The 20,969-nt window shown below is 51.6% G+C and overlaps 1 protein-coding gene across 2 annotated transcripts in view; it reads left to right on the top strand.

The window, feature by feature from the left end:
- The window catches only part of LOC115123456 (low-density lipoprotein receptor-related protein 8-like), a 421,425-nt gene that overhangs the window by 359,495 nt on the left and 40,961 nt on the right, over nucleotides 1-20,969 (top strand). For both annotated transcript variants that reach the window (XM_065009221.1, XM_065009220.1), the window contains exons 11-13: nucleotides 3,783-4,010; nucleotides 6,640-6,758; nucleotides 12,315-12,454. In XM_065009221.1, the coding sequence (XP_064865293.1) occupies nucleotides 3,783-4,010; nucleotides 6,640-6,758; nucleotides 12,315-12,454 (487 nt within the window). The remainder of the gene's footprint in view (nucleotides 1-3,782; nucleotides 4,011-6,639; nucleotides 6,759-12,314; nucleotides 12,455-20,969) is intronic.

Genomic DNA, 20,969 nt, shown 5'->3' with positions numbered 1-20,969 from the left:
CCTCTCTCTCCTCTCTCTCCTCACCTCCCTCCTCTCTCTCTCCTCCCTTTTCTCTCTCTCCTCTCTCTTCTCTTGAGTGACTGTGTGTATGCTGATGGCTACTGAAGACAGCACCTTACTACTGATCTCCTCCGCACTTCTCCCCTCTGTATGCATATGGACAGATAGTGACAGACCCATGAGTCACATCTCTATGTATCCAGGGGCTTGTTAGGGTGCTAGAGGAAGCTACTGGACATGCTAACAAGTACACAAACTAGCTTATATTTCTGTCTGAGTAGACAATGTGCTGATGGTGAGAACATTTTAGTACATCATAATGAGGGAACAAACTATGTTTGTTCACTTGGTTGATTTGTCTCTCCTTTTCTCTCTCTCTCTCCTCTGGCTTCTTTCACTTCCACACCTCCTCTACTCTCTCTCTTTCTCTCTCTCTCTCTCTGTTCATTTTACAACATGTCACACATTATGACACTGATGCCTGAAGCACACCTGGAATGGAGAGATGGATGGTGCATGATGGGACTGTTTGCCCTTCACACACAGAAAGTTAGAGTTTGTGTGTGTGTGTGTGTGTGTGTGTGTGTGTGTGTGTGTGTGTGTGTGTGTGTGTGATGAGCTTGCCACCCTCCCTTGGAGACTGGGGCCAGGGTAAATCATCTCAGTTTGGCCATATGCTGCTTCTAATTCCTCGCCATGAATAATTACCCCATTACACATACGCACGCACACACACACACATACACACACACACACGCACGCACACACACACACACACACACACACCACAGGGTCTGAGGATGAGAGAGGACACAAACATTCTGATTTGACATTGATAAGCACTGTCTTTATACCCTCGTCTTCAGAACTAGCAGAACAGCACAGACCCACTGACAGAGAGCCTGTATACCTCCTTATGGGCTGGCTCCTTACAGCAGCAAGTGTACCAGTATCATACCAGTATCATTCACTTCTCACTCTGGTCTGAAACTGTCATGTTGTATACCTTAACCCCTGCTGTGTTAACGTTAGCCACCAGCCACACACTAGGATACCCACCCAAGTTCCATGTTGTGTGGTCAACACTTGTCACTCTGGAGGGTTTTCTGGGGAGGACTGACCAGGTGTTTCTTTTTTTAAATATATATTTTATAAACAATACACTCGCAATAACATATTTTAACCATGTGTATGTGACCAATAACATCTGTTAACCATGTGTATGTGACCAATAACATCTGTTAACCATTGTGACCAATAACATCTGTTAACCATGTGTATGTGACCAATAACATCTGTTAACCATGTGTATGTGACCAATAACATCTGTTAACCATGTATATGTGACCAATACAATTTGATTTGATTGGACAACATCATAGAGGGGTGAAATCCTCTGTGGTGAACTCCTCTGTGGTGAAATCCTCTGTGGTGAACTCCTCTATGGTGAACTCCTCTGTGGTGAACTCCTCTGTGGTGAATTCCTCTGTGGTGAACTCTTCTGTGGTGAAACCCTCTGTGGTGAACTCCTCTGTGGTGAACTCCTCTATGGTGAACTCCTCTGTGGTGAACTCCTCTGTGGTGAACTCCTCTATGGTGAACCCCTCTGTGGTGAAACCCTCTGTGGTGAAACTCTTCTGTGGTGAAACCCTCTGTGGTGAACCCCTCTGTGGTGAACTCCTCTGTGGTGAACTCCTCTATGGTGAACTCCTCTGTGGTGAAACCCTCTGTGGTGAAACTCTTCTGTGGTGAAACCCTCTGTGGTGAACCGCTCTGTGGTGAACTCCTCTGTGGTGAACTCCTCTGTGGTGAACCCCTCTGTGGTGAACTCCTCTGTGGTGAACTCCTCTTTGTCATCCATCCCTATTATCCACCATTATCCATTCTTGTTATTTTCGCGTTAATTAATAGTGATTAGGGTGGTGGCTGGTCGATGCAGCCCTGCTTACTTCCTGCTGTGATTAATACATCTAAGATCAACAATAAATAATCAATCAATCAAAAATAACACAGTTAATTAATGAGACTGCTTCCCCTGTCTGTCCCCATTCGTCTCTGTCTCTCACCCTGTGTGTGTGTGTGGGTGTGCGTGCGTGCGTGCGTGCGTGCGCGTGTGTGTGTGTATGTATGTGTGTGTGTGTGCGTGCATATGTGTGTTTGTGTGTGTGTGTGCCTGCTTTCCCTGTCTCTCCTTTCTGTTTCATCCTGCTCCTCACTCAAACACCTCTTCAGTTCCCTTCCGTAGCCTTTTTATTCAACGTTTCTCCCCCCTCCTCCTCCTTCCACTCTCCCAGCTTGTACTCCCTCTATGTCCCTGTTGTGTTAGGGTGGGAAATGGGACGCTGTGTATGGCTAATAAAGCTGTCCTACAGGTCTAGCCAGGTAGTGGAGGAGTCATGTCTCATGGTGGATCTGCTGTGTCTGCACTCAGGTCATCTCACCTCTGTTACTCAGACAAATCCCCCTCTTTTTAACAAGAGGCTGGCTGCTTTGTCTGCTGATGAAAGGTGACAAGCCCATTCTAATAGCTAGTTTCTACAGGAAATAGAAGGAGGGCAGCAGTTGTTAAAGAGTTCCCAGGTTAAGGTGTTCCTGTCTGGGTATTACTGGCCAGGAGAGTCCCTCCCCCATGAGGACAACAGCCTATCAGATGTATTACTGGCCAGGAGAGTCCCTCCCCCATGACAACAACAGCCTATCAGATGTATTACTGGCCAGGAGAGTCCCTCCCCCATGACAACAACAGCCTATCAGATGTATTACTGGCCAGGAGAGTCCCTCCCCCATGACGACAACAGCCTATCAGATGTATTACTGGCCAGGAGAGTCCCTCCCCCATGAGGACAACAGCCTATCAGCTGTATTACTGGCCAGGAGAGTCCCTCCCCCATGACGACAACAGCCTATCAGATGTATTACTGGCCAGGAGAGTCCCTCCCCCATGACGACAACAGTCTATCATATGTATTACTGGCCAGGAGAGTCCCTCCCCCATGACGACAACAGCCTATCAGATGTATTACTGGCCAGGAGAGTCCCTCCCCCATGACGACAACAGCCTATCAGATGTATTACTGGCCAGGAGAGTCCCTCCCCCATGACGACAACAGCCTATCAGATGTATTACTGGCCAGGAGAGTCCCTCCCCCATGACGACAACAGCCTATCAGATGTATTACTGGCCAGGAGAGTCCCTCCCCCATGACGACAACAGCCTATCAGCTGTATTACTGGCCAGGAGAGTCCCTCCCCCATGACAACAACAGCCTATCAGCTGTATTACTGGCCAGGAGAGTCCCTCCCCCATGACGACAACAGCCTATCAGCTGTATTACTGGCCAGGAGAGTCCCTCTCCCATGACGACAACAGCCTATCAGCTGTATTACTGGCCAGGAGAGTCCCTCCCCCATGACGACAACAGCCTATCAGCTGTATTACTGGCCAGGAGAGTCCCTCCTCATGACGACAATAGCCTATCAGCTGTATTACTGGCCAGGAGAGTCCCTCCTCATGACGACAACAGCCTATCAGCTGTATTACTGGCCAGTAGAGTCCCTCCCCCATGACGACAACAGTCGTATCTGATTGTTGGTTCTGTTCTATGTAATGTATCAGTTCCATGGTTTTGTAATATAGAGGTCTGATATGGACTCTGACACCTGGATGGGTCTGCAGTTGATTGTGTCTATTGTTGTCTTTGTGTGCCTTAATATACTGTCCATGTGTGTGTATAGTATGTGTTGTAGTAATGTCATAATAACCTCTTGTCTGTGCTCCCCAGTGCGTACATCAACAAGGCCAGTGATTCGTCGGAGCAGGTGACTCTGATTGAGACAGCGCTGTCCTCTCCAGAGGGACTGGCTGTTGACTGGGTCCAGAACAACATCTACTGGACCGACTCCGGAGATAAGACTATCTCCGTCGCCACGGGAGATGGCAAGAAGAGGAAGGTCCTGATCGACACTGAGCTGAGCGAACCACGGGCCATCGCTGTGGACCCCCGACAAGGGTGAGAGGGGTGAGGGAGGGAGGGATGGGATTGGGGAGTAGGGGGAGGATGGGGTTAGTGTTGGGAGAAGGTGAGTGAATGAGTGATGAACAAAAATAAGGGACGGATTGTGTGTATGTGAGAGAGGGACAGAGAGAGAGAGGGAGCGAGAGGGAGATATAGAGAGCGAGAAAGAAAGAGAGAGAGAGAGAAAGAGGTTCCTCTTCCCCCCTCCCCTCCCCTGTACCTCTCCCTTTTCCTCTTCCCCTCCCTCCCTCCCTCCTTCCCTCCCTCCCTCCCTCCATCCCTCCCTCCCTCCCTCCCTCCCCCTGTACCTCTCCCTTTTCCTCTCCCCCTATGCCTCTTCCTTCCCTCCCTCCCTCCCTCCCTCCCTCCCTCCCTCCCTCCCTCCCCCTGTACCTCTCCCTTTTCCTCTTCCCTCCCTCCCTCCCCTGTACCTCTCCCTTTACCTCTTCCCTCCCTCCCTCCCCCTGTACCTCTCCCTTTTCCTCTTCCCCCTCCCTCCCCCTGTACCTCTCCCTTTCCTCTTCCCTTCCCTCCCCCTGTACCTCTCTCTTTTCCTCTTCCCTCCCCCTCCCCTGTACCTCTCCCCTTTACTCTCCCTCCCCCTGTACCTCTCCCTTTTCCTCTTCCCTCCCTCCCTCCCTCCCTCCCTCCCCCTCCCTCCCTCCCTCCCCCTGTACCTCTCCCTTTTCCTCTTCCCTCCCTCCCTGCCTCCCCTGTACCTCTCCTTTTCCTCTTCCCCCACCCTGTACCTCTCCCTTTTCCTCTCCCTCCCCCTGTACCTCTCCCTTTTCCTCTTCCCTCCCTCCCTCCCCCCCTGTACCTCTCCCTTTTCCTCTCCCTCCCCCTGTACCTCTCTTTTCCTCCCCCTGTACTCTCTCTTTTCCTCTCCCTCCCCCTGTACCTCTCCCTTTTCCTCTTCCCTCCCTCCCTCCCCCTGTACCTCTCCCTTTTCCTCTCCCTCCCCCTGTAGCTCTCTCTTTTCCTCCCCTCTCCCCTGTACCTCTCTCTTTTCCTCTCCCTCCCCTGTACCTCTCCCTTTTCCTCCCCCTCCTCTTGTACCTCTCCCTTTTCCTCTTCCCCCTCCCTCCCCCTGTACCTCCCTCCCTCCCTCCCCCTGTACCTCTCCCTTTTCCTCTTCCCTCCCTCCCTGCCTCCCCTGTACCTCTCCCTTTTCCTCTTCCCCCACCCTGTACCTCTCCCTTTTCCTCTCCCTCCCCCTGTACCTCTCCCTTTTCCTCTTCCCTCCCTCCCTCCCCTGTACCTCTCCCTTTTCCTCTCCCTCCCCCTGTACCTCTCTCTTTTCCTCCCCTGTACCTCTCTCTTTTCCTCTCCCTCCCCCTGTACCTCTCCTTTTTCCTCTTCCCTCCCTCCCTCCCCCTGTACCTCTCCCTTTTCCTCTCCCTCCCCCTGTAGCTCTCTCTTTTCCTCCCCCTCCCCCTGTACCTCTCTCTTTTCCTCTCCCTCCCCCTGTACCTCTCTCTTTTCCTCCCCCTCCTCCTGTACCTCTCCCTTTTCCTCTTCCCCCTCCCTCCCCTGTACCTCCCTCTTTTCCTCTTCCCCCTCCCTCCCTCTGTACCTCTCCCTTTTCCTCTCCCTCCCCCTGTACCTCTCTCTTTTCCTCCCCCTCCTCCTGTACCTCTCCCTTTTCCTCTCCCTCCCCCTGTACCTCTCTTTTCCTCCCCCTCCTCCTGTACCTCTCTCTTTTCCTCTTCCCATCCCTCCCTCCCCCTGTACCTCTCCCTTTTCCTCTCCCTCCCCCTGTACCTCTCTCTTTTCCTCCCCCTCCTCCTGTACCTCTCCCTTTTCCCCTCCCTCCCTCCCTCCCTCCCTCCCTCCCTCCCTCCCTCCCTCCCTCCCTCCCTCCCTCCCTCCCTCCCTCCCTCCCTCAACCCTGTACCTCTCCCTTTTTCCTCTCCCTCCCCCTGTACCTCTCCCTTTTCCTCTTCCCATCCCATCCCTCCCTCTCTTCCTGTCAGATGTAGCTGTAGGCATCAATAGCATCTATCTCGTCTCTCAGTGTCTCAACACTTAAGCTCCTCCCATCTCCCTAGCTCTCCCTGACAACTCTATTCCCCAGGGCCTTCTTTCCACAACATTACTGAGCCAGATGAGCATGAAACATGCAAAGGAGCCCAACCCAACGTAGGTTTGTTTCCTCAGTACAGGGAAAGAAGACAATGTTAGCTAACTGTCCCCGCTGGTCTGTATACTACCTGCCTGGCTGGCTGGCTGGCCTATTTCTATCATGGAGGTAGAACATGAAAAGTTCTGCTGCCTGGGAGATATGTACACAGTTGGCCTTTGGCTCAGTAGTGCAGATGGAAGGTTTGGTTTCCTTTTAAACCATTTACATATTTATTGGAGATTCTTTCCTACAGTCTCAGGTAAGGTTGTGTTGCTGAAAATCTCCTAATAGCACCTCTCTCTCTCTGTCTCTCTCTCTGTCTCGCTGTCTCTCTCTCTGTCTCTCTCTCTCTGTCTCTCTCGCTGTCTCTCTCTCTGTCTCTCTCTCTCTCTCTCTGTCTCTCTGTCTCTCTCTCTCTTTCCATACTGTGGGCTACATATCCTCGCTATGTGATTATTGTAGTTATTGTTCAACGCAAATCCCTTTACTCTCCTGTAGGTTTATGTACTGGTCTGACTGGGGGACCCAGGCGAAGATCGAGAAGGCTGGCATGAACGGAGTGGATCGCCAAGTACTGGTGTCAGAGAGGATCGAATGGCCCAATGGCATCACTCTGGGTAAGACTGGCACTGGGGAGGGAGGGAGGGAGGTAGGGAGAGCTACATGATGAGAGTACAGAGAGAGAGACTGAAGAGAAAGGAAGACAGAGAGAGAGACTGAAGGGAAAGGACGTCAGAGAGAGACTGAAGGGAAAGGAAGACAGAGAGAGACTGAAGGGAAAGGAAGACAGAGAGAGAGATTGAAGGGAAAGGTAGACAGAGAGAGAGACTGAAGGGAAAGGTAGACAGAGATACAGACTGAAGGGAAAGGAAGACAGAGATACAGACTGAAGGGAAAGGTAGACAGAGAGAGACTGAAGTGAAAGGTAGACAGAGATACAGACTGAAGGGAAAGGAAGACAGAGAGAGACTGAAGGGAAAGGAAGACAGAGAGAGAGACTGAAGGGAAAGGAAGACAGAGAGAGAGAGACTGAAGGGAAAGGAAGACAGGGAGAGACTGAAGGGAAAGGAAGACAGAGATACAGACTGAAGGGAAAGGAAGACAGAGAGAGACTGAAGGGAAAGGAAGACAAAGACAGACTGAAGGGAAAGGAAGACAGAGAGAGAGACTGAAGGGAAAGGAAGACAGAGAGAGAGACTGAAGGGAAAGGTAGACAGAGAGAGAGACTGAAGGGAAAGGAAGACAGAGAGAGAGACTGAAGGGAAAGGAAGACAGAGAGAGACTGAAGGGAAAGGAAGACAGAGAGAGAGACTGAAGGGAAAGGAAAACAGAGAGAGAGACTGAAGGGAAAGGAAGACAGAGAGAGAGACTGAAGGGAAAGGTAGACAGAGAGAGAGACTGAAGGGAAAGGAAGACAGAGAGAGAGACTGAAGGGAAAGGTAGACAGGGAGAGACTGAAGGGAAAGGAAGACAGAGAGAGACTGAAGGGAAAGGAAAACAGAGAGAGAGACTGAAGGGAAAGGAAGACAGAGAGAGAGACTGAAGGGAAAGGTAGACAGAGAGAGAGACTGAAGGGAAAGGAAGACAGAGAGAGAGACTAAAGGGAAAGGTAGACAGGGAGAGACTGAAGGGAAAGGAAGACAGGGAGAGAGACTGAAGGGAAAGGAAGACAGAGAGAGAGACTGAAGGGAAAGGAAGACAGAGAGAGAGACTGAAGGGAAAGGAAGACAGAGAGAGAGACTGAAGGGAAAGGAAGACAGAGAGAGAGACTGAAGGGAAAGGAAAACAGAGAGAGAGACTGAAGGGAAAGGAAGACAGAGAGAGAGACTGAATGGAAAGGTAGACAGAGAGAGAGACTGAAGGGAAAGGAAGACAGAGAGAGAGACTGAAGGGAAAGGTAGACAGGGAGAGACTGAAGGGAAAGGAAGACAGAGAGAGACTGAAGGGAAAGGAAAACAGAGAGAGAGACTGAAGGGAAAGGAAGACAGAGAGAGAGACTGAAGGGAAAGGTAGACAGAGAGAGAGACTGAAGGGAAAGGAAGACAGAGAGAGAGACTAAAGGGAAAGGTAGACAGGGAGAGACTGAAGGGAAAGGAAGACAGGGAGAGAGACTGAAGGGAAAGGAAGACAGAGAGAGAGACTGAAGGGAAAGGAAGATAGAGAGAGAGACTGAAGGGAAAGGAAGACAGAGAGAGAGACTGAAGGGAAAGGAAGACAGAGAGAGAGACTAAAGGGAAAGGTAGACAGGGAGAGACTGAAGGGAAAGGAAGACAGGGAGAGAGACTGAAGGGAAAGGAAGACAGAGAGAGAGACTGAAGGGAAAGGAAGATAGAGAGAGAGACTGAAGGGAAAGGAAGACAGAGAGAGAGACTGAAGGGAAAGGAAGACAGAGAGAGAGACTAAAGGGAAAGGTAGACAGGGAGAGACTGAAGGGAAAGGAAGACAGGGAGAGAGACTGAAGGGAAAGGAAGACAGAGAGAGAGACTGAAGGGAAAGGAAGATAGAGAGAGAGACTGAAGGGAAAGGAAGACAGAGAGAGAGACTGAAGGGAAATGAAGACAGAGAGAGACTGAAGGGAAAGGAAGACAGAGAGAGACTGAAGGGAAAGGAAGACAGGGAGAGAGACTGAAGGGAAAGGAAGACAGGGAGAGAGACTGAAGGGAATGGAAGACAGGGAGAGAGACTGAAGGGAAAGGAAGACAGAGAGAGACTGAAGGGAAAGGAAGACAGAGAGAGACTGAAGGGAAAGGTAGACAGAGATACAGACTGAAGGGAAAGGTAGACAGAGATACAGGCTGAAGGGAAAGGTAGACAGAGAGAGACTGAAGGGAAAGGAAGACAGAGAGAGAGAGACTGAAGGGAAAGGAATACAGAGAGAGACTGAAGGGAAAGGAAGACAGAGAGAGACTGAAGGGAAAGGAAGACAGGGAGAGAGACTGAAGGGAATGGAAGACAGGGAGAGAGACTGAAGGGAAAGGTAGACAGAGATACAGACTGAAGGGAAAGGTAGACAGAGATACAGACTGAAGGGAAAGGTAGACAGAGATACAGGCTGAAGGGAAAGGTAGACAGAGATACAGGCTGAAGGGAAAGGTAGACAGAGATACAGGCTGAAGGGAAAGGTAGACAGAGATACAGGCTGAAGGGAAAGGTAGACAGAGATACAGACTAAAGGGAAAGGTAGACAGAGATACAGACTGAAGGGAACGGTAGACAGAGATACAGACTGAAGGGAAAGGTAGACAGAGATACAGACTGAAGGGAAAGGTAGACAGAGATACAGACTGAAGGGAAAGGTAGACAGAGATACAGACTGAAGGGAAAGGTAGACAGAGATACAGACTGAAGGGAAAGGTAGACAGAGATACAGACTGAAGGGAAAGGTAGACAGAGATACAGGCTGAAGGGAAAGGTAGACAGAGATACAGACTGAAGGGAAAGGTAGACAGAGATACAGGCTGAAGGGAAAGGTAGACAGAGTGGCGAGAAGCGATGAGAGAAAGAAAGAAAACAATGTAGAATAAAAATGTCTGTTACGGGCCTCCTGGGTGGTGTAGTTGTTAAGGGCGCTGTACTGCAGCGCCGGCTGTGCTACCAGAGAGGGTTCGCGCCCAGGCTCTGTCGTAACCGGCCGCGACCGGGAGGTCCGTGGGGCGACGCACAATTTGCCTAGTGTCGTCCGGGTTAGGAAGGGGTTGGCCGGTAGGGATATCCTTGTCTCATCGCGCACCAGCGACTCCTGTGGCGGGCCGGGCGCAGTGCACGTTAACCAAGGTTGCCAGGTGCATGGTGTTTCCTCCGACACATTGGTGCGGCTGGCTTCCGGGTTGGATGCGCACTGTGTTAAGAAGCAGTGCAGCTTGGTTGGTTGGGTTGTGTATTGGAGGATGCATGACTTTCAACCTTCGAGTTGTAGCGATGAGACAAGATAGTAGCTACTAAAACAATTGGATACCACGAAATTGGGGAGAAAATGGGGTAAAATAAAAAATAAAATAAAAAATGTCTGTCACATAGTTGTGAGTCAGTCAGTCAGTGTGGCTCTGTCATCAATCAGCCTGTAGTTTGTTCTTTCGGCAGAGCTGTGCCCAAGCTGTGTCATCAATACCCCAATCATCCTCCCCTCCACCCTTCCACCCCTCTTAACCTGTGCCAATTTCTCTCCTTTCTGTGTCCATGGCTGATGATGAGACGCAGAACTACAGAGCAGAGAGAGAGACAGATAACGACAGAGCAGAGACAGAGAACGACAGAGCAGAGAGAGAGACAGAGAACGACAGAGCAGAGAGAGAGACAGAGAACGACAGAGCAGAGAGAGACAGAGAACGACAGAGCAGAGAGGGAAACAGACAACGACAGAGCAGAGAGAGAGAGACAGAGAACGACAGAGCAGAGAGACAGAGAACGACAGAGCAGAGAGACAGAGAACGACAGAGCAGAGAGAGAGAGACAGAGAACGACAGAGCAGAGAGAGAGACAGAGAACGACAGAGCAGAGAGACAGCGAACGACAGAGCAGAGAGAGACAGAGAACGACAGAGCAGAGAGAGAGACAGAGAACGACAGAGCAGAGAGAGAGACAGAGAACGACAGAGCAGCGAGAGAGAGACAGAGAACGAAAGAGCAGAGAGAGAGAACGACAGAGCAGAGAGACAGAGAACGACAGAGCAGAGAGACAGAGAACGACAGAGCAGAGAGAGACAGAGACAGAGAGTGACAGAGCAGAGGGAGACAGAGAACGACAGAGCAGAGAGAGACAGGGGGTGACAGAGCAGGGCAAGAGATAGATAGAGTGACAGAGCAGGGAGATAGAGATATAGAGAGAGTGACAAGGCAGGGAGATAGAGAGAGTGACAGAGCAGAGAGATAGAGAGAGTGACAGAGCAGGGAGATAGAGATATAGAGAGAGTGACAGAGCAGGGAGATAGAGAGAGACAGAGAGTGACAGAGCAGGGAGAGACAGAGAACGACAGAGCAGAGAGAGAGAAAGAGAACTTGCTTTGGCAATGTTAACACATGTTTCCCATGCCAATAAAGCGCTTGAATTGAATTGAGAGACACAGAGTGACAGAGCAGGGAGATAGAGAGTGACAGAGCAGGGAGATAGAGAGTGACAGAGCAGGCAGATAGAGAGTGACAGAGCAGGGAGATAGAGAGGGTGACAGAGCAGAGAGATAGAGAGAGTGACAGAGCAGGGAGATAGAGAGTGACAGAGCAAGGAGATAGAGAGATAGAGAGAGTGACCGAGCAGAGAGATAGAGAGAGTGACAGAGCAGAGAGATAGAGAGGGTGACAGAGCAGGGAGATAGAGAGAGTAACAGAGCAGAGAGATAGAGAGTGTGACAGAGCAGAGAGATAGAGAGGTTGACAGAGCAGGGAGATAGAGAGGGTGACAGAGCAGGGAGATAGAGAGAGTGACAGAGCAGAGAGATAGAGAGAGTGACAGAGCAGAGAGATAGAGAGAGTGACAGAGCAGGGAGATAGAGAGTGACAGAGCAGGGAGATAGAGAGAGTGACAGAGCAGGGAGATAGAGAGAGTGACAGAGCAGAGAGATAGAGAGAGTGACAGAGCAGAGAGATAGAGAGAGTGACAGAGCAGGGAGATAGAGAGAGTGACAGAGCAGGGAGATAGAGAGTGACAGAGCAGGGAGATAGAGAGAGTGACAGAGCAGGGAGATAGAGAGAGTGACAGAGCAGAGAGATAGAGAGAGTGACAGAGCAGGGAGATAGAGAGAGTGACAGAGCAGAGAGATAGAGAGAGTGACAGAGCAGAGAGATAGAGAGAGTGACAGAGCAGGGAGATAGAGAGTGACAGAGCAGGGCGAGAGAGAGAGAACAACAGAGCAAGGACAGAGAGATGGATGTGGAATTGAGGTGTCTCTAGCTAGGGTTACATCTGTATGAAAACAAATTATGTTGAGAGGTCTATACCTTTTCTTGTTCACTTCTGAAGAAGTGTTGTACCATACATTAACCTGACCTCCCTCCCTCTCTCTCCTCTCCCTTCCATTCCTCCCTCGCTCTCTCCTCTCCCTTCCATTCCTTTCTCCCTCTCTCTCTCCCTTACTTATTCTCTCCCTCCCCTCTCTCCCATCCCTCTCCCCCTCTCTCACCCCCTTTCTCTTTCTCCCTCTGACTTCTCACTCCCTCTCTCTCCCCCTCTCCCTGTCTCAGACCTATCCAACAGGCGTCTGTACTGGGTGGACTCCAAGCTGCACCTGCTCTCCAGCATCGACCTGAACGGTGACAACCGCAAAGTGCTGCTCTTTTCCCAGGACCACCTGGGGCACCCCTTCGCTCTCACTGTCTTCGAGGTAAGGAGGGGAAAGACATGGGAGGAGGAGGGGTGAAGAGACACAGAGGAGACACAGGGGAGGGAGGATGTGGAGGGAGCAGGATGGGATGGGGAGGGGGGAGGAGCAAGAGAGAGGGGAGGGAGCAGGATGGAGAGAGGGGAGGGGAGCAGGATGGGATGGAGAAGGAAGGAGAGGGGGGGGCAGGATGGGATGGATAGTTTCACTTTGTATATTATCTACTTCACATGTTTTGGCAATGTTATCACATATTTCCCAATAAAACCTATTGAATTGAATTGAGAGAGGGGGAGATGGAGAGGAGGGTGGAGGAGCAGGAGCAAGTAGAGGGAGAGATGGGCTGAGGAGGGAGTGGGGGTGGACAGGGAGAGGGGAGAGGGGGAGAGGGCTGAGGAGGGAGTGGACAGCCACAGGGAGAGGGGGAGAGGGCTGAGGAGGGAGTGGACAGCCACAGGGAGAGGGGGAGAGGGCTGAGGAGGGAGTGGACAGCCACAGGGAGAGGGAGAGGGGAGAGGGCTGAGGAGGGAGTGGACAGCCACAGGGAGAGGGAGAGGGCTGAGGAGGGAGTGGACAGCCACAGGGAGAGGGGGAGAGGGGGAGAGGGCTGAGGAGGGACTGGACAGCCACAGGGAGAGGGAGAGGGGGAGAGGGCTGAGGAGGGAGTGGACAGCCACAGGGAGAGGGGGAGAGGGCTGAGGAGGGAGTGGACAGCCACAGGGAGAGGGGAGAGGGGGAGAGGGCTGAGGAGGGAGTGGACAGCCACAGGGAGAGGGGGAGAGGGCTGAGGAGGGAGTGGGGGTGGACAGGGAGAGGGAAGAGGGGAGAGGGTTGAGGAGGGAGTGGACAGCCACAGGGAGAGGGGAGAGGGGGAGAGGGCTGAGGAGGGAGTGGACAGCCACAGGGAGAGGGGAGAGGGGAGAGGGGCTGAGGAGGGAGTGGGGGTGGACAGGGAGAGGGAAGAGGGGGAGAAGGCTGAGGAGGGAGTGGACAGCCACAGGGAGAGGGGAGAGGGCTGAGGAGGGAGTGGACAGCCACAGGGAGAGGGCTGAGGAGGGAGTGGACAGCCACAGGGAGAGTGGAGAGGGGGAGAGGGCTGAGGAGGGAGTGGACAGCCACATGGAGAGGGGAGAGGGGGAGAGGGTGGAAGGAATCGGGTCACAGAGGGGAAAGTAATCTGGTCCTAGGTGGAGAAAGGAGAGTGTCAGAGGGGTAAGCAGGGACGGCACAGTAGTGTGAGACTTTGACATGATACCGGTATTGTCTTTCAACAGCTGCGGTGTCAACGCCACAGGAAGAGCCTCTATGAGTCAGGCATGGTAGTAGATTAGTGGTATACAGAATTGATCGAGGAAGGGAAATGACCAATAAGAACTAAAGGATGTAATAATGGGTATTGAAGTCGGAGGATTGGATGAGATAACAGAGCTCTGGCTGCTCTAAGAGATCCCAGTAGATCAGTGGTAATATGGTAGTGGTGGGGGGTGCACACAGAGGGGGACCTGGGGACATTCTTTCAGTGGGGAAATCCATCATGTCCAGAGTGTGTGTCTGTCTGCCTGCCTGCCTGCCTGCCTGCCTGCCTGCCTGCCTGCCTGCCTGCGTGTATATGTATTAGAGAGACCACTGTCCCATGCTCTGTGGGGCAGCAATTATAACACTCTAGATGAATGGCCTCCAGCACTGTGTTCATTCTGCAGTAGCCAGTCAGGACCCAGACCTGGCCATGGTCTTCAGTACCGCAGGGCCGTGGAGGATGGAGGGGTAGAGGGTTATACATCACAGCCTAGCCCCCTAACAGGCCCACCGACAGGGCAGGATTCTCCACACCACTGCACCCACCTCCACTCTCCTCCCTGGGGCCATCTTAGTTTTATTGCTGTCTGCTGGGCTGGAGAGAGGGAGTGGGGCTGGGCTGGAGAGAGGGAGTGGGGCTGGGCTGGAGAGAGGGAGTGGGGCTGGAGAGAGGGAGTGGGGCTGGGCTGGAGAGAAGGAGTGGGGCTGGGCTGGAGAGAGGGAGTGGGGCTGGAGAGAGGGAGTGGGGCTGGGCTGGAGAGAGGGAGTGGGGCTGGGCTGGAGAGAGGGCGTGGGGCTGGGCTGGAGAGAGGGAGTGGGGCTGGGAGGGAGGGAGGGAGGGAGTGGGGCTGGGCTGGAGAGAGGGAGTGGGCCTGGGCTGGAGAGAGGGAGTGGGGCTGGGCTGGAGAGAGGGCGTGGGGCTGGGCTGGAGAGAGGGAGTGGGGCTGGGCTGGAGAGAGGGAGTGGGGCTGGGCTGGAGAGAGGGAGTGGGGCTGGGCTGGAGAGAGGGAGTGGGGCTGGGCTGGAGAGAGGGGAGTGGGGCTGGGCTGGAGAGAGGGCGTGGGGCTGGGCTGGAGAGAGGGAGTGGGGCTGGAGAGAGGGAGTGGAGCTGGAGAGAGGGAGTGGGGCTGGGAGGGAGGGAGGGAGTGGGGCTGGGCTGGAGAGAGGGAGTGGGCCTGGGCTGGAGAGAGGGAGTGGGGCTGGGCTGGAGAGAGGGAGTGGGGCTGGGCTGGAGAGAGGGCGTGGGGCTGGGCTGGAGAGAGGGAGTGGGGCTGGGCTGGAGAGAGGGAGTGGGGCTGGGCTGGAGAGAGGGAGTGGGGCTGGGCTGGAGAGAGGGAGTGGGGCTGGGCTGGAGAGAGGGAGTGGGGCAGGGCTGGGATGGAGAGAGGGAGTGGGGCAAGGCTGGGATGGAGAGAGGGAGTGGGGCAGGGCTGGGATGGAGAGAGGGAGTGGGGCAGGGCTGGGATGGAGAGAGGGAGTGGGGCAGGGCTGGGATGGAGAGACGGAGTGGGGCAAGGCTGGGATGGAGAGAGGGAGTGGGGCAGGGCTGGGATGGAGAGAGGGAGTGGGGCAGGGCTGGGATGGAGAGAGGGAGGGGCAGGGCTGGGATGGAGAGAGGGAGTGGGGCAGGGCTGGGATGGAGAGAGGGAGTGGGGCAGGGCTGGGATGGAGAGAGGGAGTGAGTGAGTTGGGGTTGGAGAGAGGGAGTGAGTGGGTTGGGGTTGGAGAGAGGGAGTGAGTGGGTTGGGGTTGGGGTTGGAGAGAGGTATTGGGGCTGGGTTGACTCTGGGTAGATGGGCTGTGAGGGACTGACTGATTAGATGGAGTGTGAATGAGGGCTGAGCAGACAGTTAGACAGGGTAGGGTGACAGACTGACAGGTGTTGTACAGGCGTGGATTGGAGATAATGTACGGCAGATGAGTGCAATACCTCTTCCCTAATCTGCTATTGTGGGCGTGTGAATGCACTCCTGGTCTAGATGGCTTATCTGAAAGAACCCGTAACCCTCCAGGCTTAGACTTCACTGTCATCTAGCTGACACCCTGCACAATGGATATCAGCCCTACCTTACAGCGCATTGCACCTTTCCTATAGGGACGATGTCTATTCATTACATGACTATAAGTCATGTAATGAATAGACAAGTGTGAGCAGAGCTGAGCTGATCCAGGACCAGTGTTGAGTTGTGGAGTGTCAGGGTAGGTAATGTTAAGGACTGATCAGGGTTAAGAGCCTGGGAGATTTGGCTGTCTCAGGGGTTAAGCCTGCAGATTTGAAATTACCCACCTTGATCTCACTGTTAGGTCCAGAGTGGTGTCTGTACACGGCTGCAATGCAGTATCTGTGCCCTATAAACGAACAGAAGGAGTTGGGAAGGAGGAAGGGAGTGAAGGCGAGAGAGGAATGAGAGAGAGAGAGGCAGATGGAGAGGAAGAGGGGGATGGAGAGAGAGAGAGGGGGATGGAGAGAGAGAGAGGCGAATGGAGAGGAAGAGGGGGATGGAGAGAGAGAGAGAGAGAGGCGGATGGAGAGGAAGTGGGGATGGAGAGAAAGGGGGATGAAGAGAGAGAGAGGCGGATGGAGAGAAAGAGGGGGATGGCGAGAGGGAGGCGGATGGCGAGAAAGGGGGGGGATGGAGAGAAAGGGGGTGGAGAGAGAGAGAGAGAGGCGAATGGAGAGAAAGGGGGGATGGAGAGAGAGAAAGAGGCGAATGGAGAGAAAGAGGGGATGGAGAGAAAGAGGGGGATGGAGAGAAAGAGGGGGATGGAGAGAGAGAGGGGGATGGAGAGAAAGAGGGGGATGGAGAGAAAGAGGGGGATGGAGAGAGAGATAGGTGGATGGAGAGAAAGAGGGTGATGGAGAGAGAGAGAGGTGTATGGAGAGAAAGAGGGGATGGAGAGAGAGGTGGATTGAGAGAGAGGTGGATTGAGAGAGAGGGGGATGGAGAGAAAGAGGGGGATGGAGAGAAAGAGGGCGATGGAGAGAGAGAGGTGTATGGAGAGAAAGAGGGGGATGAGAGAGAGAGGTGGATTGAGAGAGAGAGGGGGATGGAGAGAAAGAGGGGGATGGAGAGAAAGAGGGGGATGGAGAGAGAGAGAGGTGGATGGAGAGAGAGAGAGGGGCGATTGGAGAGAAAGAGGGCGATGGAGAGAGAGAGAGGTGGATGGAGAGAAAGAGGGGGATAGAGAGAGAGGTGGATGGAGAGAGAGAGAGAGAGGCGAATGGAGAGAAAGAGGGGAATGGAGAGAAAGAGGGGGATGGAGAGAAAGAGGGGGATGGAGAGAGAGGTAGATGGAGAGAAAGGGGGATGAGAGAGAGAGAGAGGCGAATGGAGAGAAAGAGGGGGATGGAGAGAAAGGGGGGATGGAGAGAAAGAGGGGGATGGAGAGAGAGAGGTGGATGGAGAGAACGAGGGGGGTGTAGAGAGAGTACTTTAACTATTTGCACATCATTACAACACTGTATTTAGCCATGATATGATATTTGTGACCGACCGCCATGATTCGGTCTTATGTAGCAGCATTTCAAATTGAGACACAGAGCTACAAAATGGTACATCAGACACTGCATTTGAGGAACAATGGGAAAGTAATTCTGCTTTGAGAGTTGATAAACTTGAAACCTCACTTTTGAGAAAATGGCCTTTGTATGTTAGGGTTAGGGGAGGGTTTGGTCCCCAGGGATGTCCTTGACCCATCGCACTAGCGACTCCTGTGGCGGACCGGGCACAGTGCACGCTGACACGGTCGCCAGGTGTACAGTGTTTCCTCCAACACATTGGTGCGTCTGGCTTCCGGGTTAAGTGGGCATTGTGTCAAGAAGCAGTGCAGCTTGGTTGGGTTGTGTTTCGAGGACGCATGGCTCTCGACCTTCGCCTCTTTACCACTTTTCTCCCGGAGTTGCAGCGATGAGACAAGACTGTAACTACCAAGTGGATACCACGAAATTGGGGAGAAAAGGGGTAAAGAAGTATATATGTACATTTGGCAGGAGGTTAGGAAGTGCAGCTCAGTTTCCACCTCATTTTGTGAGTACAGAGCTTGTCTTGTCTTATGAGCCAGGTCTGCCTACAGCCGACTTTCTCAATAGCAAGGCTATGCTCACTGAGTCTGTGCATAGTCACAGTGGTCAAGTATTCTGCCACTGTGCACTCTATGTTCAGGGACAAATAGCATTCTAGTTTGCTCTGTTTTTATGTTAATTCTTGCCAATGTGTCAAGTGATTATCTTTTTGTTTTCTCATGATTTGGTTGGGTCTAATTGTGTTGCTGTCCTGGGGCTCTGTGGGGTGTGTTTGTGTTTGTGAACAGAGCCCCAGGACCAGCTTGCTTAGGGGACTCTTCTCCAGGTTCAACTCTCTGTAGGTGATGACTTTGTTATGGAATCGCTTCCTTTTAGGTGGTTGTAGAATTTTATGTTCCTTTATGGATTTTGATAATTAGTGGGTATCGGTCTGATTCTGTTCTGCATGCATTATCTGGTTTACGTTGTACACAGGATGTTTTTGCAGAATTCTGTATGCAGAGTCTCAATTTGGTGTTTGGCGTATTTTGTGAATTCTTGGTTGGTGAGCTGACTCCAGACCTCACAACCATAAAGGGCAATGGGTTCTATAACTGATTTAAGTATTTTTGTCCCAGGTCCTGATTGGTATGTTGAATTGTATGTTCCTTTTGATGGCACAGAAGGCCCTTGCCTTGTATCTCAGATTGTCCACAGCTTTGTGGAAGTTACCTGTGGCGCTGATGTTTAGGCCGAGGTATGTATAGTTTTTTGTGTGCTCTAGGGCAACGGTGTCTAGATGGAACTTGTATTTGTGGTCCTGGCGACTGGACCTTTTTTGGAACACCATTATTTTTGTATTATTGAGATTTACTGTCAGGGCCCAGGTCTGACAGAATCTGTGCAGAAGATCTACAGTGGGGCAAAAAAGTATTTAGTCAGCCACCAATTGTGCAAGTTCTCCCGCTTAAAATGATGAGAGAGGCCTGTAATTTTCATCATAGGTACACTTCAACTGTGACAGACAAAATGAGAGAAAAAATTCAGAAAATCACATTGTAGGATTTTTAATGAATTTATTTGCCAATTATGGTGGAAAATAAGTATTTGGTCAATAACAAAAGTTTATCTCAATACTTTGTTACTTACCCGTTGTTGGCAATGACAGAGGTCAAACGTTTTCTGTAAGTCTTCACAAGGTTTTCACACACTGTTGCTGGTATTTTGGCCCATTCCTCCATGCAGATCTCCTCTAGAGCAGTGATGTTTTGGGGCTGTTGCTGGGCAACACGGACTTTCAACTCCCTCCAAAGATTTTCTATGGGGTTGAGATCTGGAGACTGGCTAGGCCACTCCAGGACCTTGAAATGCTTCTTACGAAGCCACTCCTTCGTTGCCCGGGCGGTGTGTTTGGGATCATTGTCATGCTGAAAGACCCAGCCACATTTCATCTTCAATGCCCTTGTTGATGGAAGGAGGTTTTCACTCAAAATCTCACGATACATGGCCCCATTCATTCTTTCCTTTACACGGATCAGTCGTCCTGGTCCCTTTGCAGAAAAACAGCCCCAAAGCATGATGTTTCCACCCCCATGCTTCAGAGTAGGTATGGTGTTCTATGGATGCAACTCAGCATTCTTTGTCCTCCAAACACGACGGGTTGAGTTTTTACTAAAAAGTTATATTTTGGTTTCATCTGACCATATGACATTCTCCCACACTTCTTCTGGATCATCCAAATGCTCTCTAGCAAACTTCAGACGGGCCTGGACATGTACTGGCACTGCGGGATTTGAGTCCCTGGCGGCGTAGTGTGTTACTGATGGTAGGCTTTGTTACTTTGGTCCCAGCTCTCTGCAGGTCATTCACTAGGTCCCCCTGTGTGGTTCTGGGATTTTTGCTCACTGTTCTTGTCTGTCTCTCTTTCTCTCTCTGTGTGTGTGTCTCTATCGCTCTCTCTCTGTATAGCTCTCTCGATAGCTCGCTGTCTATCTCTCGATCACAATCTCGCTCTGTTCATCTCTCGATTACGATCTCTCTGTCTCTCTCTCTGTCTATCTCACTATCACGATCTCTTTCTCTGTCTATCTCTCTATCACGATCTCTCTCTGTCTACTTCTCGATCACGATCTCTCTCTGTCTACTTCTCGATCACGATCTCTCTCTGTCTACTTCTCGATCACGATCTCTCTCTGTCTACTTCTCGATCACGATCTCTCTCTGTCTACTTCTCGATCACGATCTCTCTCTGTCTACTTCTCGATCACGATCTCTCTCTGTTTATATCTCGATCACAATCTCTCTCTCAACTATCTTATTCTCTCTGTCTATTTGTCTCTTTGTCTCGATCCAGCTCTCTATCTCTTCTCTCCCTCTCTGTTTCCCTCTTCTCGCTCTATCTTCATCTAAATTTCTCTCTGTCGCTCCTCTCACAACTCATTTCATGTTTGCTCGTGGTAGCAGATGGATCTAAGGTTGCCGTAGCAACCATGGAACTATCACCTCAGCCTCCGCTCATGCTGCTATGGTATCACTGGAGGACAGGCTGATAAGATGGCATTAGATGAGAGAGAGAGGCGAGTTGAGGGAAAGAGAAAGAGGGCGATAGACAGAAAGTAATGAAAAGTTGTAAATAGAGGTCTTATGTCTAGGGTTGGTCTGGGTCCCTGTGGACTGCTGCTGAATATTGCCCCACTGGTGATGAGTGGAGAAAAGCCATTACATTGTGTTAAATGTACTGATGGAGGTCAATGTCAACCGCTGGTGTTCCCTTATACCTGCTGGAAAGGACCTCCTTCAGTGTCTGGTGACAGGACATGATGTGGCTACGCTAGCAGAACACCTCAATAGCCCTCTAGATGTTGTGGTGCTCCACAAAGTGTGATAGGCTACTTAAAACTGTAGATTTTGGTGGGAGAATGTATCCAACATGTTTAGTGTTAGGATTAGATTGTATTGAACAAAACTCAAGCCAACTTTTTCCGATGTCCTCAGGACGTGGTTAGACGTCCAATTTCGCAGTCACTCTTGAGCGATCTGCCTGTGTATTGACAATGACAACAATAACGGCCAATCTGTCTGCAGGCTTTGTAACAACAGATATATTATTCTCCAGCTCACTTACTGTAATGTCACATCTTGATATGGTCTCTCCTGACTTACTGTGATTGCACAGCCTCCTGTCTCGCTGCCTCACACGTCATAGAAAACAACTGCTTA

The sequence above is a fragment of the Oncorhynchus nerka genome, linkage group LG24 (assembly GCF_034236695.1).
Source record: "Oncorhynchus nerka isolate Pitt River linkage group LG24, Oner_Uvic_2.0, whole genome shotgun sequence".
Taxonomy (NCBI): Eukaryota; Metazoa; Chordata; class Actinopteri; order Salmoniformes; family Salmonidae; genus Oncorhynchus; species Oncorhynchus nerka.
The sequence above is the reverse complement of the archived record's forward strand: the minus strand, read 5'-3'. Positions and strand labels throughout refer to the sequence as shown.